A 20,450-nucleotide genomic window follows, 5' to 3' on the forward strand; every position below is an offset into this window, starting at 1 on the left:
AATTACACCTTTAGCTGTGTAACTATGCCATTTCTTGTTTTCCCTAATTATGGACTAATAATTTATCAGGAGGCCCTCAAAGCAAGTCATCTGGCCATCTGCCTTAAAGGAGATGTTAACTTATGTTAGAGGTACTTCCTAAAACAACAGTACCAAAATGTTACTTCTGCAATTATGACTAACCTTGAACAGTGGTTCATGATCACAAAGACACAAGAGTAATGCATGTCTCATGACCTCTGTATTGTTGGAAGGGCTGTTTCCACACTGCAGGTAAAGAGACAATTAGGATAATTAAGACACATTCTAAGCTTTCAAAGAAAACTTGTTGGTTTGGTGCACTGCTAAATTGCTTAATGGCAGCCAAAATGAGCAAAGGAAAGGGGTTGGAGGAACCTCCCGGGGGGGGGGGGGCTCAAAATGACTTCTACCATGGATTGTAGGGTTTTCTATTGATCAGGTAAAACAGTATGTGGCTAGGTAATCATGAAGCAGTTTTGTAGGTACTATTCCAACTTCCTGCAGTTGTGCTGAGCTTTGCAATGTTTTACTGCAAAATGTTGCACTGCTTTTCTCAAGTTCCCTTTGATAAAATTTCTACTTAAAAGTGTATTCCTATATTATAGGAGTGTGCACAGACCATAAGATTTGCCTTGTATCCGTTTGTTAACCATTTCCTTAACTGTTTCTGAGTTGCTCTCTGCTTGAGGTTTCAAGCTATTCAAGATGGTCCACTGTCTGTTTCATCAGGGGTTTTAAAACTCAGGGGCACAACAAAGCATTGAGCCCAGGAGCCATACAACTGCCCACCCACCCATTCTGAGCCTTCAGTTTAAGAGGTTAATACTGGAGTTGGAAATAAAAAATCTATTTCAAGAGTAATTTTAGGTGTGAATTTATGGAAAGAAAAAGGTTACAAGAAGTATCATCATACACCAACGGCTTTTATTTAGTTTCAGAAACCTTTCACAAGATGGTAAAAAACTTTTACAACCACTTCTCATTTTTTCCTCTCTCTCTTCCATGGTTCCCCATCAGTTCTAACCCCACTGTGTGCCAAGTCCAATAACTTACCATGCATCTAAAGTGATAGATACAGGCTATGAAATTCTTTATTCTATTGTAGCAGCTTATGCAGGTGCAGCCAAATACCAAGCCTCGGGACAAAGTTTTACACAAAAACTTTACAATGTAGAATTTGAATTTTTAAAATATAGAACTTAAAATCTACACAAAAACTGGTAAAAATCAAGCACAAGTACAAGGACTGAAACTTAACCCAGGTGAAAAGGAGAGAATCTCATCTTCCTTTCAAGTGCCTTTATTCTGCTACAGAACAGTAGAAAAAAAAAGCTTTTTTGTGTGGTTAGTTTAAATTATACACTCTGTAGATACTATGGACCAATTTAAAAGTTACACATATAGCAACAGATGTCCATTGGGTTCGTGTGGATTGCTCACACAATCCAACTGGATTGCTGGAAACAAGTCAGGCAAAATTTGAAGAGAAAAATCCATGTGTAACTTCCCCCCGCCCCCACCCCCAGACAAAACTTTTACTGATGGGCACACTGCACCCCAGGTCCATGATGGCCGCTTTCGTCATCAGAGCTATCGTTGTAAGCTTCACGCCTCTGGCCGCCACCTGAACCACGAGTGGTATCAAATTCTTGAAGTTCTACCTCCTCTGCATCACTAATTATGTTGGAGATTTCTGGTCTGGCAGGCAGAAGATCTTCAAGTTCCTAAAAAGAAAGTATTGGAAGAAGAGTGATGCAAAAATGTAGTACTCGCAGGAACACAAGTTCCAGCAGGCGCCTTCTGCACCAACCTTTGAACACCTGCTGAAAGCTTTCCTATTCCACCAGGCCTATGCAGAAAATTAAGAAGAAATCCTTCTACAATGGTTAACTGATGTCTGCTTTTATTGTTTTGGTTTTATTTAAAGTTTCAAGCCATGGCTTGGTCAGTACCCTTTTATCCACTGATAAAAAAAAATCTGGCCTTTTTACATACACTGTGCCCTTTCCCCAGTACAATTGTTTTAGAGCTTGTGTTTTTATCACCATCCTTAAATCTATGCTTGTAGAATCAGGCAGGTGTGTCGTCTGATCGAGCAGCCAACGTTAACCTACTTAGAGTAGGCCCAATGAAATTAGTGGAGCTAAGTCAATTTCACCTTCAGTGAGTCTACTCCGAGCAGAGGAACATAGCTGGATAAAACTGTTTCCTATAGTGATCAGATGTAATGGTGATGTGCAAATTCCACATATTCTGCAGCTGGCGTGCAGAAGAGGTGAGCATTTAGCGATACATCCTGGGGTACTCACTGTAAGCTTTTCTGGGCTAATCCAGTTGTTTTCAGGAAAATGCACGTCAAACTTTATATAAAGATCTCCCTTTTCAAAGGGATTGCGGTACTGTGGCATTCCTTCCCCCCGAACAACACGGACACAGCCTGCAGGAATGGACAAAGGCAATTGTTGTTAAGAGGCAGGCTATAGTTTCCCCCTCTGTGTAAAATCAAATACATTAACGGGCAAAATACAGGGTAACAGGCTTCCAAAAAGCTCCAAAAGCCCATGAGATTTTTTACCTGGTTCAATTACTTTTCCTGGGGGGTATTTCACCACAATTTGACGTCCGTCAAGGTGCTTAAATGTGAACTGAAAGCCACACAGTGCTTCAACAAGTCCTATTTTGTGCGTCATGTGCAAGTCATTCCCATCTCTTTGGAACACCTTGGAAAAGGGAGGGAAAGAAGTTTAGCGGCAAATGCACGAGCAGATGGGCTACCATAACAACAACAAAAACAAAACAAAAAATTGTCGCTTACAAAAGTGACCCCAAACACGATATAAACAGTAAAACCCAATTGTAACAAAATCAATAAAAACCACAAATAAAATACAAGTTTTACTGATCGTGGCCCACTAAAAAAAGGAGAAAAAGAGGCCACAAATACGAGAAACCGTTCAAAATTTAGGGCCAAAAGCCTGGGTACAAAGACAAGTCTTTGGCTGTCACCTAAAAATAGATAAAGATGGTGCCAGGCATGCCTCCCTGGCGAGTGCACTTCACAAGCAGAGAGCTACTAGTGAAAAGGCCCATTCCCATCCCATGAAGGGGGCACACAGAGAAGCACTTCAGATGATAATGCAGGGTTCAGACCAGGCTTTTTGTCTGTCTTGAGCTGCCTGCAAACAGGTAGGAACCATTGTGAGGGAAGGGAAAAAATGGGTACTGGCCTCTAGCTAGATCATGAACTCCTAGTGTGTATATGCTTTGTGTTACATTAAAATCTCACAGGCAGACAAAAAGTATCACATACAGGAGTATCTTACATTTACATCTGACTACACTCCTATACAGTGGTACCTCTGGTTACGTACTTAATTCGTTCCAGAGGTCCGTATTTAACCTGAAACTGTTCTTAACCTGAAGCACCACTTTAGCTAATGGGGCCTCTCGCTGCCGCCACACCGCCAGAGCACAATTTCTGTTCTCATCCTGAAGCAAAGTTCTTAACCCAAGGTACTATTTCTGGGTTAGCGGAGTCTGTAACCTGAAGAGTATGTAACTTGAGGTACCACTGTATATAAATTTTGAGACTAGGACTGGGGGAGGGGGAAATAGCAGAAATTGCCTTGGCTATGACAACTCCAGGACTAGGACAACTCACAGAATTCAGTACGGCCATCTGACTTAAGATTCATGAAAATGAACTCGGTCAACTTAGTTATGACCAGTTTCATTTGTTTCAATGGGGATACTTCAAAACATGGCTTAGCTGGATGCAGCCCAGAGACTTGTGAGCAAAAATACAAAGCTTTGGGCTGAAAGGCTTTTGTTTCTGAAGATTCAATTGTTTTTTGTTTAATTCTGAATAGCAGCCAAGTGTATTTCAAATGGCTCGGGTCACAACAGCAAGGAGTTCACAATACATTTTACTGGGAAAGGTACGAGAACAAAAACAACCATGTCTCAAATGGCCTCTGACCATTATGAGGAGTTGCCCATTGCTAGCTTCTCTGGTTTCCAGAATGCATATTTAAAATAGCAGTAGGTCTGCTATGTTATCTTTCTCTAGTTGCGCATATGTAAAGCATGGAAACAAGCAACACAGACATACCTATTTTAATTGCTAGGTAACAATTAGGTGCCTAGAATGTACCAAATGCTGTACACAGATTTAAAAACATGATAGGCCCTGCCCACAGGCCTACATTTCTAAAAAAGATTAGACACATAGGGAAAAAGAGAAGAGACTAATCACACGCAGTAGTACAGTAGTTCATATAAATGACCAGCTTGAACAGAGACAGGGCTGCTGATAGCTGGGGCCAAGCGGCACATGGTCCCTTGGCTGAATCTACAGGGTGGGGCCCCATGGCTCCATATTTCTCTCTGCTACTGTCAACTAATTTGTTCACACAAATTATCACAGCTTAAACTGGGGGAAGCCTGTGTCCCTCCTGACCGCTGGGCATGCTGGCTGTGGCTGACAGAAGACAACAATAATATATATGGAGGGTCAGAATCTGTAGGTTCCCCACCCCTGGGTTAGATACAAAAAAGTGCACTTCTGTATACATGTTTCTTCTGCTCATGGGAAGTATGTTTTTACACCATGTGGCAAGACACCAAGTGCAAAAGGTGATTCTAACTTCAAGAGGTGGTGCAATATCTCCTGAGAAGCCGAAACACAAGAACTACTCACACTCTTGCAGAAGCACAGGCAGAACAGCACCAGCAGCAATTTTCCTTTTGCTCATGGCTATCTAGTTCAACTCCATTATCATCCACGCATTTACTGGAGCACCACTACACACACACCGCCCCCCCACAAACCACCACAAGCCTCAGTATTCAAAAGGCTCCAAAGGTCTGCAATAAAAAGACAGCTTTGCATTTCAGGCAGCAAGTTACCTCATGCTCCTTTTCCTGAAGCAGGAGAACAATGTCGCCTGGCTCCACTCCAGGGGCTTGATCGGCCTCTCCAGTAAAGGTGATTCTCTGCCCGTGCTTCATGCCTTTATCTACATGGACTTCAAGGATCTTCACTTCTTTGATCACCTTCTTCCCTTCACATTTTTTACAGCGATCTTTTTCATTAATTACTTCCCCTAGAAAAGAGAGAGACGGCCAGTTATGACCCAGTTTCAAGGGGTGGAGAACATCTGGCATGCGGGACAAACACAGCCCTCCAGGCCTTTTTATCTGGCCCATGCAACTTTCCCCAGACCACACTTGTCCACAGTCCTATTCTGCACCCTCCTGGAGTGCCTTTGCCTGGCTGGAATGTGCCCAACTGTGATAATGCCTCTGGCTTGCCTGCATGGAGTGTGTGAAAGTGTGTGTTTACATGCTTTGACTTGTGAAGTCAGAATGCAACCCACTGAACAAAGACGGGGATCACATCTGCTGCCACACCCATTTTCTGCCCCTGGCCACCATGTCACTTACACATGGCCCCTGGAAGGTTGCCCAAATGAGAATGTGGCCCTCTGAATCCCCCTGTGCTGATGGGATTCTGTTGCATGTTGAAGTCCCCCGTGTTTTCACAAACTTTTGGAGGCCATGCTTTGATTACCGTTAGCCCTGGTCTCAATCGTATTGGTGCTTATTTTATTCTTGTATGTTTAAACTGTATTTCACTGGTATCATTTTATTATGGAAACCCTTTTGGGTTTATGATAGAAAGCAATCTACAAGAATCTCCCCCCACTCCAATAATAAAATGGTTCCTAAGTCCTGCTCCATAGTTTGCTTCTTTACTAAGATGCAATGCACACCTACCAACAAGTGCTGCTGGTGTCTCAATGTGGTTCGCTAAAACCAGGTCAGGAACTTCCCCATTCAAATGCGTGTCATTTAAAGCAGGAAGACAGGCTAAGGCTAAGATACCTGACCCCACCACAGGAGGAGCCAACTTGCAACTATTCAGGAACAGCTGAGCTGCTGATCACCCATGACCATGCTGATCAGGTTATGAGGAATGTAGACCAGTTCCTTCTATGTCATTTCTTGCATATGCTTTCTATACTCCTACATTACTGGAACAACCACCTCACCACTCCTGCAATGTAGGAGTTAGGCCTAAGGTGTCATAATGCAATTGCCACTGATGCATCTAGTACATCAGGTTGCGAACATGATCCATGTGGGAGGCACGCTGGCAACCTGCAGCACTGGCAACCAGCAGTGTTGCATCTGCACACGTGTGATTCGGCGCTTCTGCGCATGATATCATTTTGTGCTTCTGAAACGGAAACCCAGAAGTAACCCGTTCCGGTACTTCTGGGTTTGGCACGGTCTGCAACCCAAAAACGCGCAACCTGCAGTGTTCGCAACCCAAGGTATGACTGTAGATGGCTAGTTGTATGTGTATCATCCTTAAGAGTTCTATATTCCCACTGCATTGACAAACCACACCAATGAAAGCAAGGCAAAGGGCAAACCATGTTGCCAATGTGTCTAAACAATTCAATGGGGAGCAGGGATTTATGAGCTTCTCATCTTGCTAACCTGCACCCTAGTTTTAGCTATCATAATGTATTGAAACTTAAGGGACTTTTCTTGAGATCAGATGCTTGTGGTGAATTGATTGGCTTACCTTCTCCATTGCAGTCAGAGCAGACAGACTGCATCTGCTGAACCATCCCAGGAGCCAGCTGCCTGATCATGATACGCACACCTCTGCCTCGGCAAGCCGCGCACTTCTGAACTGCTCCAGATTTACCCCCTTGGCTAGATCAAAAATATGTTGATTTCATATTATTATGAACACAAAAAGGAAATGTAGCTTTACCTCTTTGGAGCCTGGGGACATCTAATCCTGTAGCAAGTCTTAAAGCTTAGGAGATACAGTGGTGCCTCGCAAGACGAAATTAATCCGTTCCGCGAATCTCTTCGTCTTGCGGTTTTTTCGTCTTGCGAAGCACGGCTATTAGCGGCTATTAACGGCTTAGCGGCTTAAAGAAAAAGGAAACAAACTCGCAAGACGTTTCGTCTTGCGAAGCAAGCCCATAGGGAAATTCGTCTTGCGGAACGACTCAAAAAACGGAAAACCATTTCGTCTAGCGAGTTTTTTGTCTTGCGAGGCATTCGTCTTACGGGGCACCACTGTAATAATAATAATAATAATAATAATAATAATAATAATAATAATAATAATTATTTATACCCTGCCCATCTGGCTGAGTCTCCCCAGCCACACTGGGCAGCTCCCAATGAAATGTTAATAACAGTACAGCATTAAAAATTAAAAACTTCCCTAAAGAGGGCTGCCTTCAGATGTCTTTTAAAGATAGGATAACTGCTTATTTCCTTCACATCTGAAGGGAGGGTGTTTCACAGTGTGGGCGCCACTACCGAGAAGATGCAGGTCTTAGTGCTTTGGATAGCAACCCACTTGAAAAAATCGTATAAGCACTTAGCAAGGAAGAGCAGGATGCAGGCAACACACACACACAAGGGCATCTTGTTGTAAAGCTGAACAATGTAACCCTACAAACAACTAAACCTTAGGTGGACATGGACTTTTTTGTTAGCAGTTATTAGATTCCAGCAATTTATATACCAACTGACTGTAGAAAAACCCCAAGCGATTTACAAAAAGAAACCAATAAAATTATCAGTAAAAACAGCTATTTTAAAAAAATAAAATATCAATTAAAAACAGTGATAAGCTAAAACCAGATTAGAACTCATGTAAACATCCTACATATCTGGATAGGCTTGTCTAAACAAAAATTTATATTTAATTTTCATTTTTAAATCTTTGCTCAATTTTTCAAGAATCAAATCATTAATCTTTTGAAGACAGATGAATGCAAAAAAAAAAAAAAGCAAACAAAAAAACAACAACTCACCCGTTACATGAACTACAAAGGACATTCTTGCTAAGTTGTAGTTTGGTAGTCTTCCCATTATAAAGATCTTCTAAAGAAACTCTGAGTAAGGGAAAGGGATTGTACTTTAGGTTTTGGTTCAAGTATCAGCAGAAAACTGAACACATCTTGTTTTAACATATTTGCAAGCACAACTATTGAAAGGCTACATGAAGTGGCAAAAACTTGTTCCAGATACCGAATATACACTGGTAAAAAATGTTAGCACTACTCTTTTTAGACCAGCCCAAGAGCTAGATGAGCTGCAATGTAGAAAAAGTATGCCCACCAACTTGTTGCCATTATACAGTAGCTCTACGTTCTCTTACCAGGATTTCACACGTGCACCAAAGTCTCCATACCCCATAGCATAGCAATGAATCATTACTACATGTATACTCTACCTTCCTTCCAATGAACTCAACATACATGAACCTTCTAATTCATCCTCACATAGCCCTGTGGGGCAATTAGCCTAAAATAGAGATACTCAACTTGGCACCCTTGACAGATTGTTTGACTATAATTCCCATTGTCCCTGACCATTGCCATTGCGGCTGATAAAGGCTGTAGTCCAACAATATCTGGAAGGCATGGCAAGGGCTAACCCTGGCCTGAGAGCTAGCAATAGGTCCAAGGTCACCCAGTAATTCAGTGGAGATTTGAACTTGGGTTTCTCCAGTCCTACCTCAGCACTCTCACCACAGCAAAGGACTGTCTTACTCCTATCAAGGTCTTCAGCGGAGGCTGTGTTCTTGGTGCCTTCACCTTCAGGGAGAGGTTAAGGCAGGTGGCTACCAGGTGGCTCTGCAAGTAAGCAACTGCTGCCTTGTGTGTATCTCTCAGGTGTCTGTATTAACATTTAAGCACCAGCTCAGTGTTCCTGTTCACACAGGCATACCGCAATATCTAGAACTCTCATCTTTCCTGACCTTCCCAATGGGGTTTCTCTTTTTTATATTGTAATTTTATGTTATGATCCACCTTCAAACCTATGAGCATATGGCAGTATACAAATTATATAATAATAATAATAATAATAATAATAATAATAATAATAATAATGGTTTCTGTTGAAGGAAATCTGGCAGCCTGAATGATTAAGTGTGGACTTTTTAATATACAATATACATGTCTGGTGACATGTAAGATATTTTAGTGATTCTATGTTCAAAAGGCAGGCTACAAACATTTCAGATACATGATTATGACAGCAAACCAAGGTGTTCTGTAAATCAAGAGGCTTCAGCTGTTTCATGGGAATTTTTAATTCAAATTTTGACTAGAGGAATAGCCACTAGTTTTTATTGCTGTCCTCTTTCCCTTAATTGCTGCCCATCCTTTCTCAAGCAGCATAGCGAGGACTTTCACACTCAACACAGCAACCATTTTAGACCTAATCTCATAGTGCATGGTTGTTTTTCCTTTGTACCACTGCTTTTTCCAAGAGCAACGCAAAAATATGACAACACATACTGTAGGAGCATAACCAGTAAAAGCCATCAGCTGAAGATTAAAAAGGAAGGATTTTACAAACCACAGTTAAAAGCTGCAGCCAGTTTCTACAGCCCTTTAGTGAAAAATACAGATTTTAAAGGCAGCAGATTCCAGTTCTGCTTTCAGCAGGAAAAATAAAATATCACTAAATTCCAGATGGAGACATTTTAATGGAACATTTCACACATTATTTGTTTGAAAGATCTGTATATGACCCTTCAGCTTCCAGGGAGATTAAAAAAACAACCCAATATAAAATACATATCATATTGAGAGAGAGAAACAGACATCAAAATACATTTAGAAGGCCAGGGAAACAAAAATATATTTTGTTGGCACTGAAAGGATAACAATGTTGGCACTATTTGGGCCTGCCTGGGAAGGAACCTTCTTTAATATATTTTTCGTACCAGTCAAGTATTTCCCCCCTCCCCCCTGGGCTTTTAACATCATTTAAAATTATTTACATTAATATTCTAATCTCTGAATTTCACTGTGGTTTAAGCTCAATGAGGGTGTTTTGTGGCTCTCTTTAACATGACTATGGATGAAATTATGTTATCTGCTAAGACATGGCTCTTTCACATGACAAGATGTTGGAATTCAAGTTAAAAGCAAAAAACAAAACCAACAATGATCATTACCCTACAACTCTGGTAATGGGGCAACTCATAAATGTCAAAAAATTCCACAAATGGAGCAATGGCACTGAAAAGGCTCTTCCTGGTTAACTCCCAACCCACCTCAGGTGAAATTAAGGATTTTGTTTTGACTTGGGACACATTCATGGAATAAGAACCATATGCTACAACTCCTCTAGTACATTTGCTCTGTCAGAATGCAGCATTCTAAAGTAGAAGTAACACTTGGCTAGCTCCTGCTCAGGCTTCTGTATACTCACTTTAAAATGAATCAAATAAACAAACCATTTCTGCACCAATGTAATCTGAATTTTGCAACTTGCATAATTAATGGAAGCAAACTGGCATTTGCTTAATTTTGCTTCTGCTTTTTATTGCTTCAATTTTATATGCTGCCTTTCTGCACTTGGCACCCAATCAAGGCCTAGTTAAAGACTGGGGAAAGGAGCTATGCAGAACATTAAGCTCGCCTCCTGCCAAAAAAACCGACTCACCAATACTCTAAGATAAATACACTTAGAATCTTACTGGCTATAAAGGGTAGGGTTTTTTGTTCTTTAAAAAATAAATTTCAGGTTATTCAATTCTGTACCCATCACTGCCTGCCTAGTCCACCTGCTGCATTAAACTAGAATTTCAGAATACCTGCCTCACTCCATCTGCTCTTGCGAAGGCTTTCTCACCTGATCTGATTGGAACAGTTTGCTGTTCCAACTTGTCTGCTTTTCATTGTAAGGGATTCTGAACAACTTGAACTTCAATGTTTTTAATCACATTGACTTGGTAGAACGATAGCCTCAGGTTTAAAGCTATCTATTCACTAGCCTGTTAATAAGTGGTTTTGCTGCAATGATTAGTCCAACCCGTCTTGTAAATGTATCAAGTTACCTAAAGCATGGGTGAGGCTTTAATATTCCATTCACTGATGATTTAGTGGCTTGGCCTTATTTCTTTAGTAACTTGCCTTGGCAGAAACAAACCAACACATAACCAAGTACCAGTTCCTTGGGACTATCTATTACAATGCTGGATTACTTTTTTGTGTTCAAGGCTAAACCCAGAATTTTTTTCTCTAGCATTTTTTAAAACCCCATCTGAATTAAAAAAAAAACCCTCATCTGATGAGAGAGAGAGAGAGAGAAGGCTCCATGGAGAAGCAGGAAGAACATTAATCTTTTGTAAAGGTTTGGTATACCTCCATTGCCACATCCAAAGGGGCAACATTGGGCCCTATGGAGATCTTGTCCCACCTACACTCACAATGGAAGGGGTCATGCTAATCATTTGTGTTGAGTCAGGTGTTACACAAACTCTGCAGCTAAGGTTTCAGCCTTAAAAAAGTGAAGGGATTTTCTGCTGTGGTGCCACTCTACGTAAGTTGCTTGCCAGGTGAGATGCACCAGACCCATCACTGCATCCTTTCAGGTGCCTGGTGACAACATGGCTTTTAAAGACAGCTTTTAAATGTTGTGCTGGCTTAAGTTGTGTATATTTTAATAACTGGATTTGTTTTGTTGGGTTTGGTATGGAATGTTGTGTGTACATTACTGTATTATTATTTAGTTGTCTTAAGTTTCCTTGGAAAAGAAGGCAGGGTAGACTTAAAAAAACAAAACAAATAAATGCTGGATCGCCAAGGCTATTTTGGTATCAGGTAGCTTCAGATAATTTTAAATCATGTGTACTTGAAACTCCTTCAGTTTGTCATGAGAACGTCAGCCCACCAATAGAGCAATTATGCATTCAAGACAGGAACTTCCCCCAGAGACAATAAGCCAGGTACTTACTTGAGTGGATGCATCATATCTTCACCTCTTCTTCTTCCGTTGCGACTTCTACTCTGACTACCCATGAAACTGAACAGTCCCCCACCAAATATGTGGGAGAAAATATCGTCCATTCCTCCACCTCCACCACTACCTTCTCGGAGGCCTTGTTCTCCATACCGGTCATACAATTCACGTTTCTCGGGATTTGAGAGAACTTCATAGGCAAAGCTTATTTCTTTGAACTAGGGAGGTAAATGTAAATGAAATGCCTATTATTTGCATGTTTGGCAATATATGTACAATAGGAAAGGAAAGTGTTTCGGCAGATACGTTTCTACTACATTACAATTACTGTTTTATAAGCAGATATATGCAAAATGCCAGCCCAGTCTGGACTCTGGCAACAGGCAGGTGAGCTGACTCTGGGCATCCAACTTTCCTGCATTCCTTTACTGACCTATCTTCAAAGAACAGGCCTCTCCTTTGCTCTTGAGGACTAGGTATATCCTGCTCTGCACAGCTGAGCCATCCTTCTTCTGTGCTTTGCTCTCAGGTTAATGTGCATGAATATTGTTCCATTTTATTCTCACAACAGCTCTGAGATAGAACTGGGCTGTTAAGTAAGCTTCACCACAGAGTATGGATTTAAACCAACATTTCATCCAATTAAAGCTGAGTACTACCTACACCTCACCGATGGCTACTCTTCCACCAGTGTGATCGTTTTTGCATATTTTCCTCTTTTCAGTTTTTCTCAGACTACGTGTTCACAAGCTATTTTGGCCAGCATTGTGTCTTGTTCATCTTAAAATGCAACAATTTGCAGAAGAAGTCTTACCTTGTCACCTGCATTTGGATTCTTATCAGGGTGGTACTCCTTGGCAAGCTTCCGGTATGCCTAAATGGCAAAAGGAACCAACATAACTAGTTAGTGGGGAAATGAATACAGATTTTGAGTTCAGCTTGTCCTTCCCCACTCCCAAAAAAGCCCCTGAAGTCAATTAGTGCTTGAAAAACCTATTTTTTATTTTTTTAAAAATCCATTACAAGAACAAGCTTGCATATGAGCCCCCATTGAAATGAAACTGGATTAAACAGCATTAGGTTATCAAAGATTGAACCCAATTCAACAGCAATTATTCAAGCATGGCCAAACTTCAGCAGTCTGAACAGAAATAGCTACAGTAATCTGAAGAGGCTTCAGAACAGTGCAGATGTGTAATAACCTTATCAAAGCCCAACACATCTCAGATACATCCTCCTGAGGGAAAACTTTATAGCGGTCTACAGTTTTTCCATAGGGAACACACTATAGCACCACTGAAGTGCAATAAAAGACTGCCTGGTAGCTGTTAACCACATTATTGGTGGCAGCTTAGAAAATTAAAATTATGCTTGCTCTTTTGAATATCCTTGAGTTTCTCAATCTCTTCCATGCACACAAATCCTATTCATATTTGCTGCTGCCATAAAAAAATCTGCCCTTAATAAAATGGTGTGAATTCTCAACCAATTCAATATTCATACTCTCCCTGTTTACATTAACAGCAACCACTACTTCTACAATTAAATATGACCTAGTGCTTTTAATATGTACTTTATAACTGTTTGTGTTTAACCTTGCAACCATCCCCTTAAGAAGATCACCACTAAAGGTTTGATATGTGCTCAAAGTCCATATGCACAGAATGGAAATAGGGCCCACAAATAAAAAGTTAATTCTCAACAAGACACATTACTATTTCCTCAAAGTCAGCAAGAATCTCCAAAGATCAACAATGGGAACAATTTGGAGTTGGTTATAGTGAAGCTTCACTAAAAATCTGTGTGACTGATCAACTTTCAGTGAGAAAAGCCTTAGTTGCTAAGAAGTAATTCTGTAACATGACCAAGACTGAAAAGTATTTTCAGTGACTGCTCTGAGTTAATACCGTGTGCCAAACTATTGAAGTTGAGATGCTACTATGATTACAAACATTGTCAGAAATATCAGCTATCCTGAACTGTTTCCATTAATGACATCACCATTGGTACCTATTTGAATGGACCATCTCTCTTTTTTTTTTTTACAGTATCCCGATTCCTGGACACAACTACACTTTCCTCTACATACAGTGGCACCTCGGGTTAAGTACTTAATTCGTTCCGGAGGTCCATTCTTAACCTGAAACTGTTCTTAACCTGAAAGCACCACTTTAGCTAATGGGGCCTCCTGCTGCTGCCGCACCGCCGGAGCACAATTTCTGTTCTTATCCTGAAGCAAAGTTCTTAACCCGAGGTACTATTTCTGGGTTAGCGGAGTCTGTAACCTGAAGCGTATGTAACCTGAAGTGTATGTAACCCGAGGTACCACTGTATTTTGTTAGACTATGCAATGAAGTAGCATTAAGATTTACAATGTTGCTCATCAGGACACAACTTCATATTTTAAGACCTACAACCTATCTTTAACCCAAAACTGTAAGAGGCACAAACCAGCAATTGTTTCACGAATCTCTTCTCTCTAATGCCCAAAGATGGACAGAAATTTTACATGTGCAAGCTGTTACATCAGAATTTTCTTATACATTAATTAAAAGTAATGTAGCTCTGCCCTCTACTTCAAGTCATCCTGAATTTTTAACCTTTACTGTTTTAATTTTCTCCTTCCAAAAGGGAAAAAAAAAGCAAAATTATGGTAGTAATAGTGCAAACCAACATAGGCTGGAATGCAACCCACTTCCAGGTCCTAATCTACCAATTAAAGAATAACCTTTAAAAAGTCAAATGGTGTCTTCAGCCATCTGTTATATCCAATGATTGCAATTCAGAGACCATCATTCTGTATGTACCAAAGCTTACAAATAAGCAGTGGGAATTTTGATTCCCACACAGAAGCCTTCCCATGCCACACTGTTAGCTGCCTTTGATATTCCCAGGGCTCAAAAACTGCTTGCTGTGATAAGCAATATGTGCATCTGTGAAAAGAAGGTTCTCTAGCCTCTGGAATGTATTTCTCCAAAATATATGCAAGTGCAACACAATCCTGCTAGCAAGTCCAGTTAAATGTTTGCCTCTCACCTAGAAAGCATCTATTTGTGAAATATTAAAACGGCCAGTTATTCAAAATTACACCCTAATTTGACTTTCTATTTTTTTGAAAAGTTTAGATCACGAAAGTGGTTCAAAAACAAAAATCACATATCAATGTAACTTCCATGAAGTTTTCCTGGATATGTTCTATTTTTAAAGGACATAGTCAAAAGGAATATCAGGGCATAATTAATTTTGCTACTCACCTAAACTTTCATTTTTAAAGGGATAAGACATTGCTAAATCTCAGCAGCCGTTAGTACGCAATCACCTATTACTGTAGTGACCAAACACCACTTTAAAGGAGGAACGTGTACACAGAATATAAATAGGATTTTTCTGAATCCAAATGAAGGAACTTATTTTCCTGTTAACTTCAGAACCATCTTATTGCTCATGCTTCCTCCAAAATACCTGCTTCCATAACAACGAATACCCAGCCCAAACAAATTATGCTATTACATGCCCAGATGAAGAGGATCTATTCCCCAGTAGCACCACCCTTCCGTCACAAACAGGCAGGACATGGCTATTAACCAGCTGAAGGCTCTGATGTGGGATGGGGTTCTCAAAGATTAGATGAAGAAAAGAAATGGGTTGTGCCTAACAAAAACAAGTTAAGGGCAATTAATCTTGAAAGGGTTAACATGAAGGGGTTATGTTACCTAGGGACTTTTGACCTTTCCACCCCCACTCCCCTTTTTGAACAGCCAGGATGAGAAGGGATCACCTACAGAGGAATGAAGGCCAAGAATGAAGCCTGTGGTTTTGTAGACAGAAACAGAATGTGCCCAAATGAGATTCAGCATACGTGGAAGTAAAAATAAAGAGAATATAGGTTGGGATACCATTCTAATTACCCTCCCCAAGTATAAAGTGGAGAAATGATCTTCAGGTAAAACCAATTCCCAGGAGGCAGGGGATTGGGGCAGGCATGGCCAAACTTGGCCCTCCAGCTGTTTTGGGTCTACAATTCCCATCATCCCTGACCACTGGTCCTGTTAGCTAGGGATGATGGGAGTTATTGTCCCAAAACAGATGGAGGGCCAAGTTTGGCCATGCCTGGGTTGGTAATGGACAGAAGAGTAAAAAATAAAAGGGCAAAGAGCTAACCTCCAGATTTCCCTCACCATCGTAAGAAACTCCTCAAGGTTACAGGAGATGGAGTGACAAGGGGAATAAAAAATGGTGAGATGTGGAGAGTGGAAACTGACAAGTCATCCATGTTCTCACATGGTCAATCCAGAAAGGCACAAACTTGTGAGGAGAGGGAAGACAAGTAGGCTCTTGATACCATGCAGCAAGCCTCAACTGTGGGGAGGAAATAAGAATATTGGTGAGATACTCTCTGTTTTCCCTTACTGCTACCCTAAGTTTAACTTCCAAGGCACAAAAGGGTTTTTTATGGGGGGGTGCAAGAAGAAGGCAAAGAGAAGATGGGGAGAGAAAAGGAAGGCCAGTCTCTGGCTCACCCTTGCCACCATGAAGCAAGGCACACAGAATTTTGAAAAATGGGGGACCTAACCCCCAGGTCTTTCTTCTTGCCACCATAAAAATAACTCATCAGCCATATAAAATCTATGGGTGCTGTGGTTCTGGATAGAATGTTAGGTTTTAATGCTGAAATCCACTGAAGGTCAGGCAACAAATTAAATAATAAAGTCTGCAATGGGTGGAGAGGATAAAGGGTGGAATTAACAAGAAAATATCCCTCCCCTCCTTGTGATCATGAAGCAAGTCTTAACTCTCATCTAGGGGAGCAGTACACAGGAAAGAAAATGGGGAGAGGGGCAGCATCCAGCCTTCCCTTACTGCCGCTCTAAAAACAATCCCCAAGGTACAAACTATTGGGAAGCTGGGATGGGTTATTGTTGCTTCTGAACATACCTTTCTATCCTGTAAAGTATTATGGGTTAGATAACAACACTAAAGACGGGAGGGGGAAGAGAAGGAAAAAAGAAAGCTTGTCTCTGTCTGACCCATCTAGTCCAGAATCCTGTTCTCATAGTGCTCAACCAGATGCCTATTATGAGAAAGCCTCAAGCAGGACCCAAACACAAGAGCACTCCGCCCCCCCCAACAACTGGTATTCAAAAGCATCCACTTCGCCATTGTGGCTAGTAGACACCATCAGCTCTCTCCTCCACAAATTCGTCCAAGTAAGATGGCAGGGAGGATGCATAAGCAACCCCCACCCAAATGTATATTTCAATGGTGTGGAAAGAGAAGTGACTCTAGGATATAAACGCAATCAATCCAACCCAACGCAGCCCACCATCAGCATCCACCTTCTCCTTCAGGGCCTACTTACCTTCCAGAGCCAACACCACAACAAACACCGGCTCCCGCCTCAACCGGTGGCCCTTCCTCCTCCACATAACACCCACCACTAACCGGCAAGGTGAGCGCGGAGGTGTGTGTTTGTGTGTGTGCATAGGTTGGATACAAGCGCCATAAGCAAATTATATATGTATAATTATATAAGCAAATTATATATGTATAATCTTCCCTCCCCCTCCTCCTGGCAGGAGGGCCACCTTCCAGGGCCAGCACACGCCGAGAGCTCACTCCCACCTCCCCCCCCCCCACAAGCGGCCTTCCCTTCCTCCTTCTCCACCACATACAAACACACGGCCACCCAACGCTACCCAACAAGCCTGGGCCTGACCCTGAGCTCCTGCCGCCTCCCCCTCCCCGCAACCGGCCCCGAAGGCCCCATCCAGGCCGCCGCCTCCTCCTCCCCCCCCCCCCGCCCGACCCCCGGCCAGGCCTAGCCAGGCGAGGCCTGCTCCAACCCCGGGCGTCTCCAATGACCCCGGTCACAAGCCGGCCCGGCACCGGCGGCCTCCCTCCCGCCCGGGCCTCCCTCTCGCCGCTGCCGCCCCCCCGGCTCCCCCACCCCCGCTAGGCAGACCTTCTTGAGCTCGTTGTCCGAGGCCCCCGGCGGCACTCCGAGGATGTCGTACAGCTTCGTGTCGGCTACGTTCGCCATGGCGGCCGGCTGGGAGGCGGAGGGAAGGGCGACGAAGACGACGACGATGAAGCCGCCCGGGTAGGTTGCGGGGAGAAAGGCCGGGAGGAGGAGGAGGCCGCGCGCGCGCGCCCGCGTGTGTGTGTGTGTGAGGGAAAGAAGGAAGGGAGGGAGGGGGGAAAAGAGGAGAGAGAGAGAGAGCGCGAGAGAGAGAGCGGGTGAGTGGAAGAAGGGGGAAGGCCCTCCGCCACGCACGCGCCGACGTCGTCACGTCGCGACGCACGCAGCGCAGCGCACACCCGGATGACAGGGGAGCGAGAGGGAGAGGGTTGGTGGGCGGGGAGTAGAAGTAGGAGGTCTCGCCCACTCGCACCGGCCTCGCGGAGAAGGAACGCCCCGCCCCCTGCTTTCTCCTCCGCGCGAACTCCAGGAAGTGAAGGGGAGAAGGGGGAGGGGAAACACCGAAGTGGAGTTAGACTGAAGGGATCGGGGTTCTTAGGAGTTTGTGCTGAACGTTAGTTGTCGCCACTGCCGCCCTTCCCCCCCTTGTGAATGCTGGGAATTGTAGTTCTGGGCATGGGCGCATTAAAGGCTTTTTAGAGGTGAAAAGGTGATTGTGTTCCCCCAACCTCCGCATATATAATTCAAAATAAAAACGAGCTAATTAAGCCCAAATGGCATAATGTGCATTATTTTTATAGGGTATGTGTGTCAAATAATTTTGCATATCACGTTTACACACACACAGTATATGCCTATGTATGTGTGTATGCGAGGAAAAACAAATCCAGTACGCATAACTCAGAAAATCTTATTAATAATAAAAACTTGGATCTGAATTCCTTGCATTATTTTGATATACATTAGTAGGACGCCTCTTAGTTTATTGAAAGAGAACAGGAAAAAATGGGGAAAGGGTGTGGAGCAGAGTGCAAAGAAGTCTAACGAAGTTCCCAGGATGACATCATTGAGGCTTAACAAAAATCAAATGTAAAATTCTTAGTAATAATGATAATCCCCTCCATTCTCTGTTTTTGTGCCCCTGAATCTCTATTGGCAGAGCATTCCATAGGATTGGGCTGATGGTACTAAAGGCTTGGTTCGTTTATTTTTTGTCAAGGAGCCTCAGCAACTCTGGAAATGAGCAGCAACACTCCTGCCAATTATCTCTGTGATCAAGCTGGGATGCCCTTGAGGTATCCTGGACCTAAGTTGTTCAGGGCTTTGTAAATTCATACAAGGAGCTTGAACCTGTCTCAGTAGTAGAGGGACAGCCATTGCAGCTGGCATCACATGTTCTCAACCAGAAGCTCCCCTTAGTAGTCTGGCTGCTGCATTCTGCACCAGCTGGAGTTTCTGAACCAGACACATTGCAGTAATTTGTGCACAGGCAATGTGCAGGCCAAATGGATTGTTCACGATAATAGTGACAAATACAGTAACTGGCCCCTAGGGATGTGAGAAGGCACTGTTTTCCAACCCATTCTGGTTCATCTATTATTTGTGTAATCAAGCCCTACTGACCACAAATGCCAATGCTCTTGAAATTGTGTAAATTATGTTGTCCTTGCATTATTACACCCCATTCATTTCAATGGAAAGGAAACACAGTGCAAAATGGGGACACATAGACACACACACACAAACAAACAAGTAATAAATTATGTATCCTTTGGAAACCGAAAGCAGAGGCAACAAAATTGAATATGGAGGGTGTCTGCTGGATTACTTTCCACTCCAGACATGGGACAGATAAATGAATGCTGCCAATTTGTGCTCCTGTTTCCGTCGGAATTCTCCAGCATCCCTACTGGCCACAGATGCTGATGCTCTTGAAGAATAATTTCATGGGGTCTAGAATGGGGTTGGACAACTCAATTACATTCCTGGCAAGTAGCACCTTAGGTAAAGGTAAAGGGACCCCTGATCATTAGGTCCAGTCGTGACCGACTCTGGGGTTGCGGCACTCATCTCACTTTATTGGCCAAGGGAGCCGGCGTACAGCTTCCGGGTCATGTGGCCAGCATGACTAAGCCGCTTCTGGCAAACCAGAGCACCGCACGGAAACACTGTTTACCTTTCCGCCGGAGCGATACCTATTTATCTACTTGCACTTTGATGTGCTTTCAAACTGCTAGGTGGGCAGGAGCTGGGACCGAACAACGGGAGCTCACCCTGCCGCGGGGATTCGAACCGCCGACCATGCGATCGGCAAGCCCTAGGCGCTGAGGTTTTACCCACAGCGCCACCCGCGTCCCAAAATGCTGTGATAGTAAGCAACAAAAGGGCAAGGTCTTTGTAACACAGGACTTGGTTTGTCTTAGGTCATTATCACTTAAAACAAACAAACAAACAAAAAAAAAAACCCAGAGGGAACATCACATAAACAAATGATAGCAATATATTTTGCGGCTATGTTATTCTGGCAGAAAGGGCAACTTTTCAAAGTATGTGATGTTCATTAAATTAAGGGACTTATGTAAGGGATATAATAAAAGGGCCTGTATAACCTGCAGCCATAAGGATATAATGCTCCTTGCCTCCCTCTCCCCTCTCTCTTTCTCTCTCACACACAAATTCCCAAAGTACTATATTTTTCGCTCCATAA

At 42.7% G+C, this 20,450-nt stretch overlaps 1 protein-coding gene across 1 annotated transcript; it reads right to left on the reverse strand.

Moving 5' to 3' along the window:
* Nucleotides 1–923: 923 nt before the first annotated feature.
* On the reverse strand, nt 924–18,093 carry DNAJA2 (DnaJ heat shock protein family (Hsp40) member A2). Its single transcript, XM_028740232.2, has 9 exons — nt 17,786–18,093; nt 12,638–12,697; nt 11,818–12,041; nt 7,875–7,955; nt 6,617–6,750; nt 4,930–5,126; nt 2,597–2,741; nt 2,331–2,458; nt 924–1,745 (listed from the first exon to the last, which is right to left on the reverse strand). The coding sequence occupies exons 1-9, from the start codon at nt 17,861–17,863 to the stop codon at nt 1,557–1,559; spliced, it is 1,236 nt and encodes a 411-aa protein (XP_028596065.1). The 5' UTR covers nt 17,864–18,093; the 3' UTR covers nt 924–1,556.
* Nucleotides 18,094–20,450: the final 2,357 nt, after the last annotated feature.

The sequence above is a fragment of the Podarcis muralis genome, chromosome 7, assembly GCF_964188315.1.
Source record: "Podarcis muralis chromosome 7, rPodMur119.hap1.1, whole genome shotgun sequence".
Classification (NCBI taxonomy): Eukaryota; Metazoa; Chordata; class Lepidosauria; order Squamata; family Lacertidae; genus Podarcis; species Podarcis muralis.

Bases quoted from the DNA above. Each gene is read 5' to 3' on its own strand.
- DNAJA2 (XM_028740232.2), bottom strand. From the start codon at position 17,863: ATGGCGAACGTAGCCGACACGAAGCTGTACGACATCCTCGGAGTGCCG. The intron at 12,698-17,785 runs GTCTGCCTAGCG...TTTGCCATTTAG, and splicing joins CGGACAACGAGCTCAAGAAG to GCATACCGGAAGCTTGCCAA. The intron at 2,459-2,596 runs GTAAAAAATCTC...CCATTCCTGCAG, and splicing joins AGGAAAAGTAATTGAACCAG to GCTGTGTCCGTGTTGTTCGG.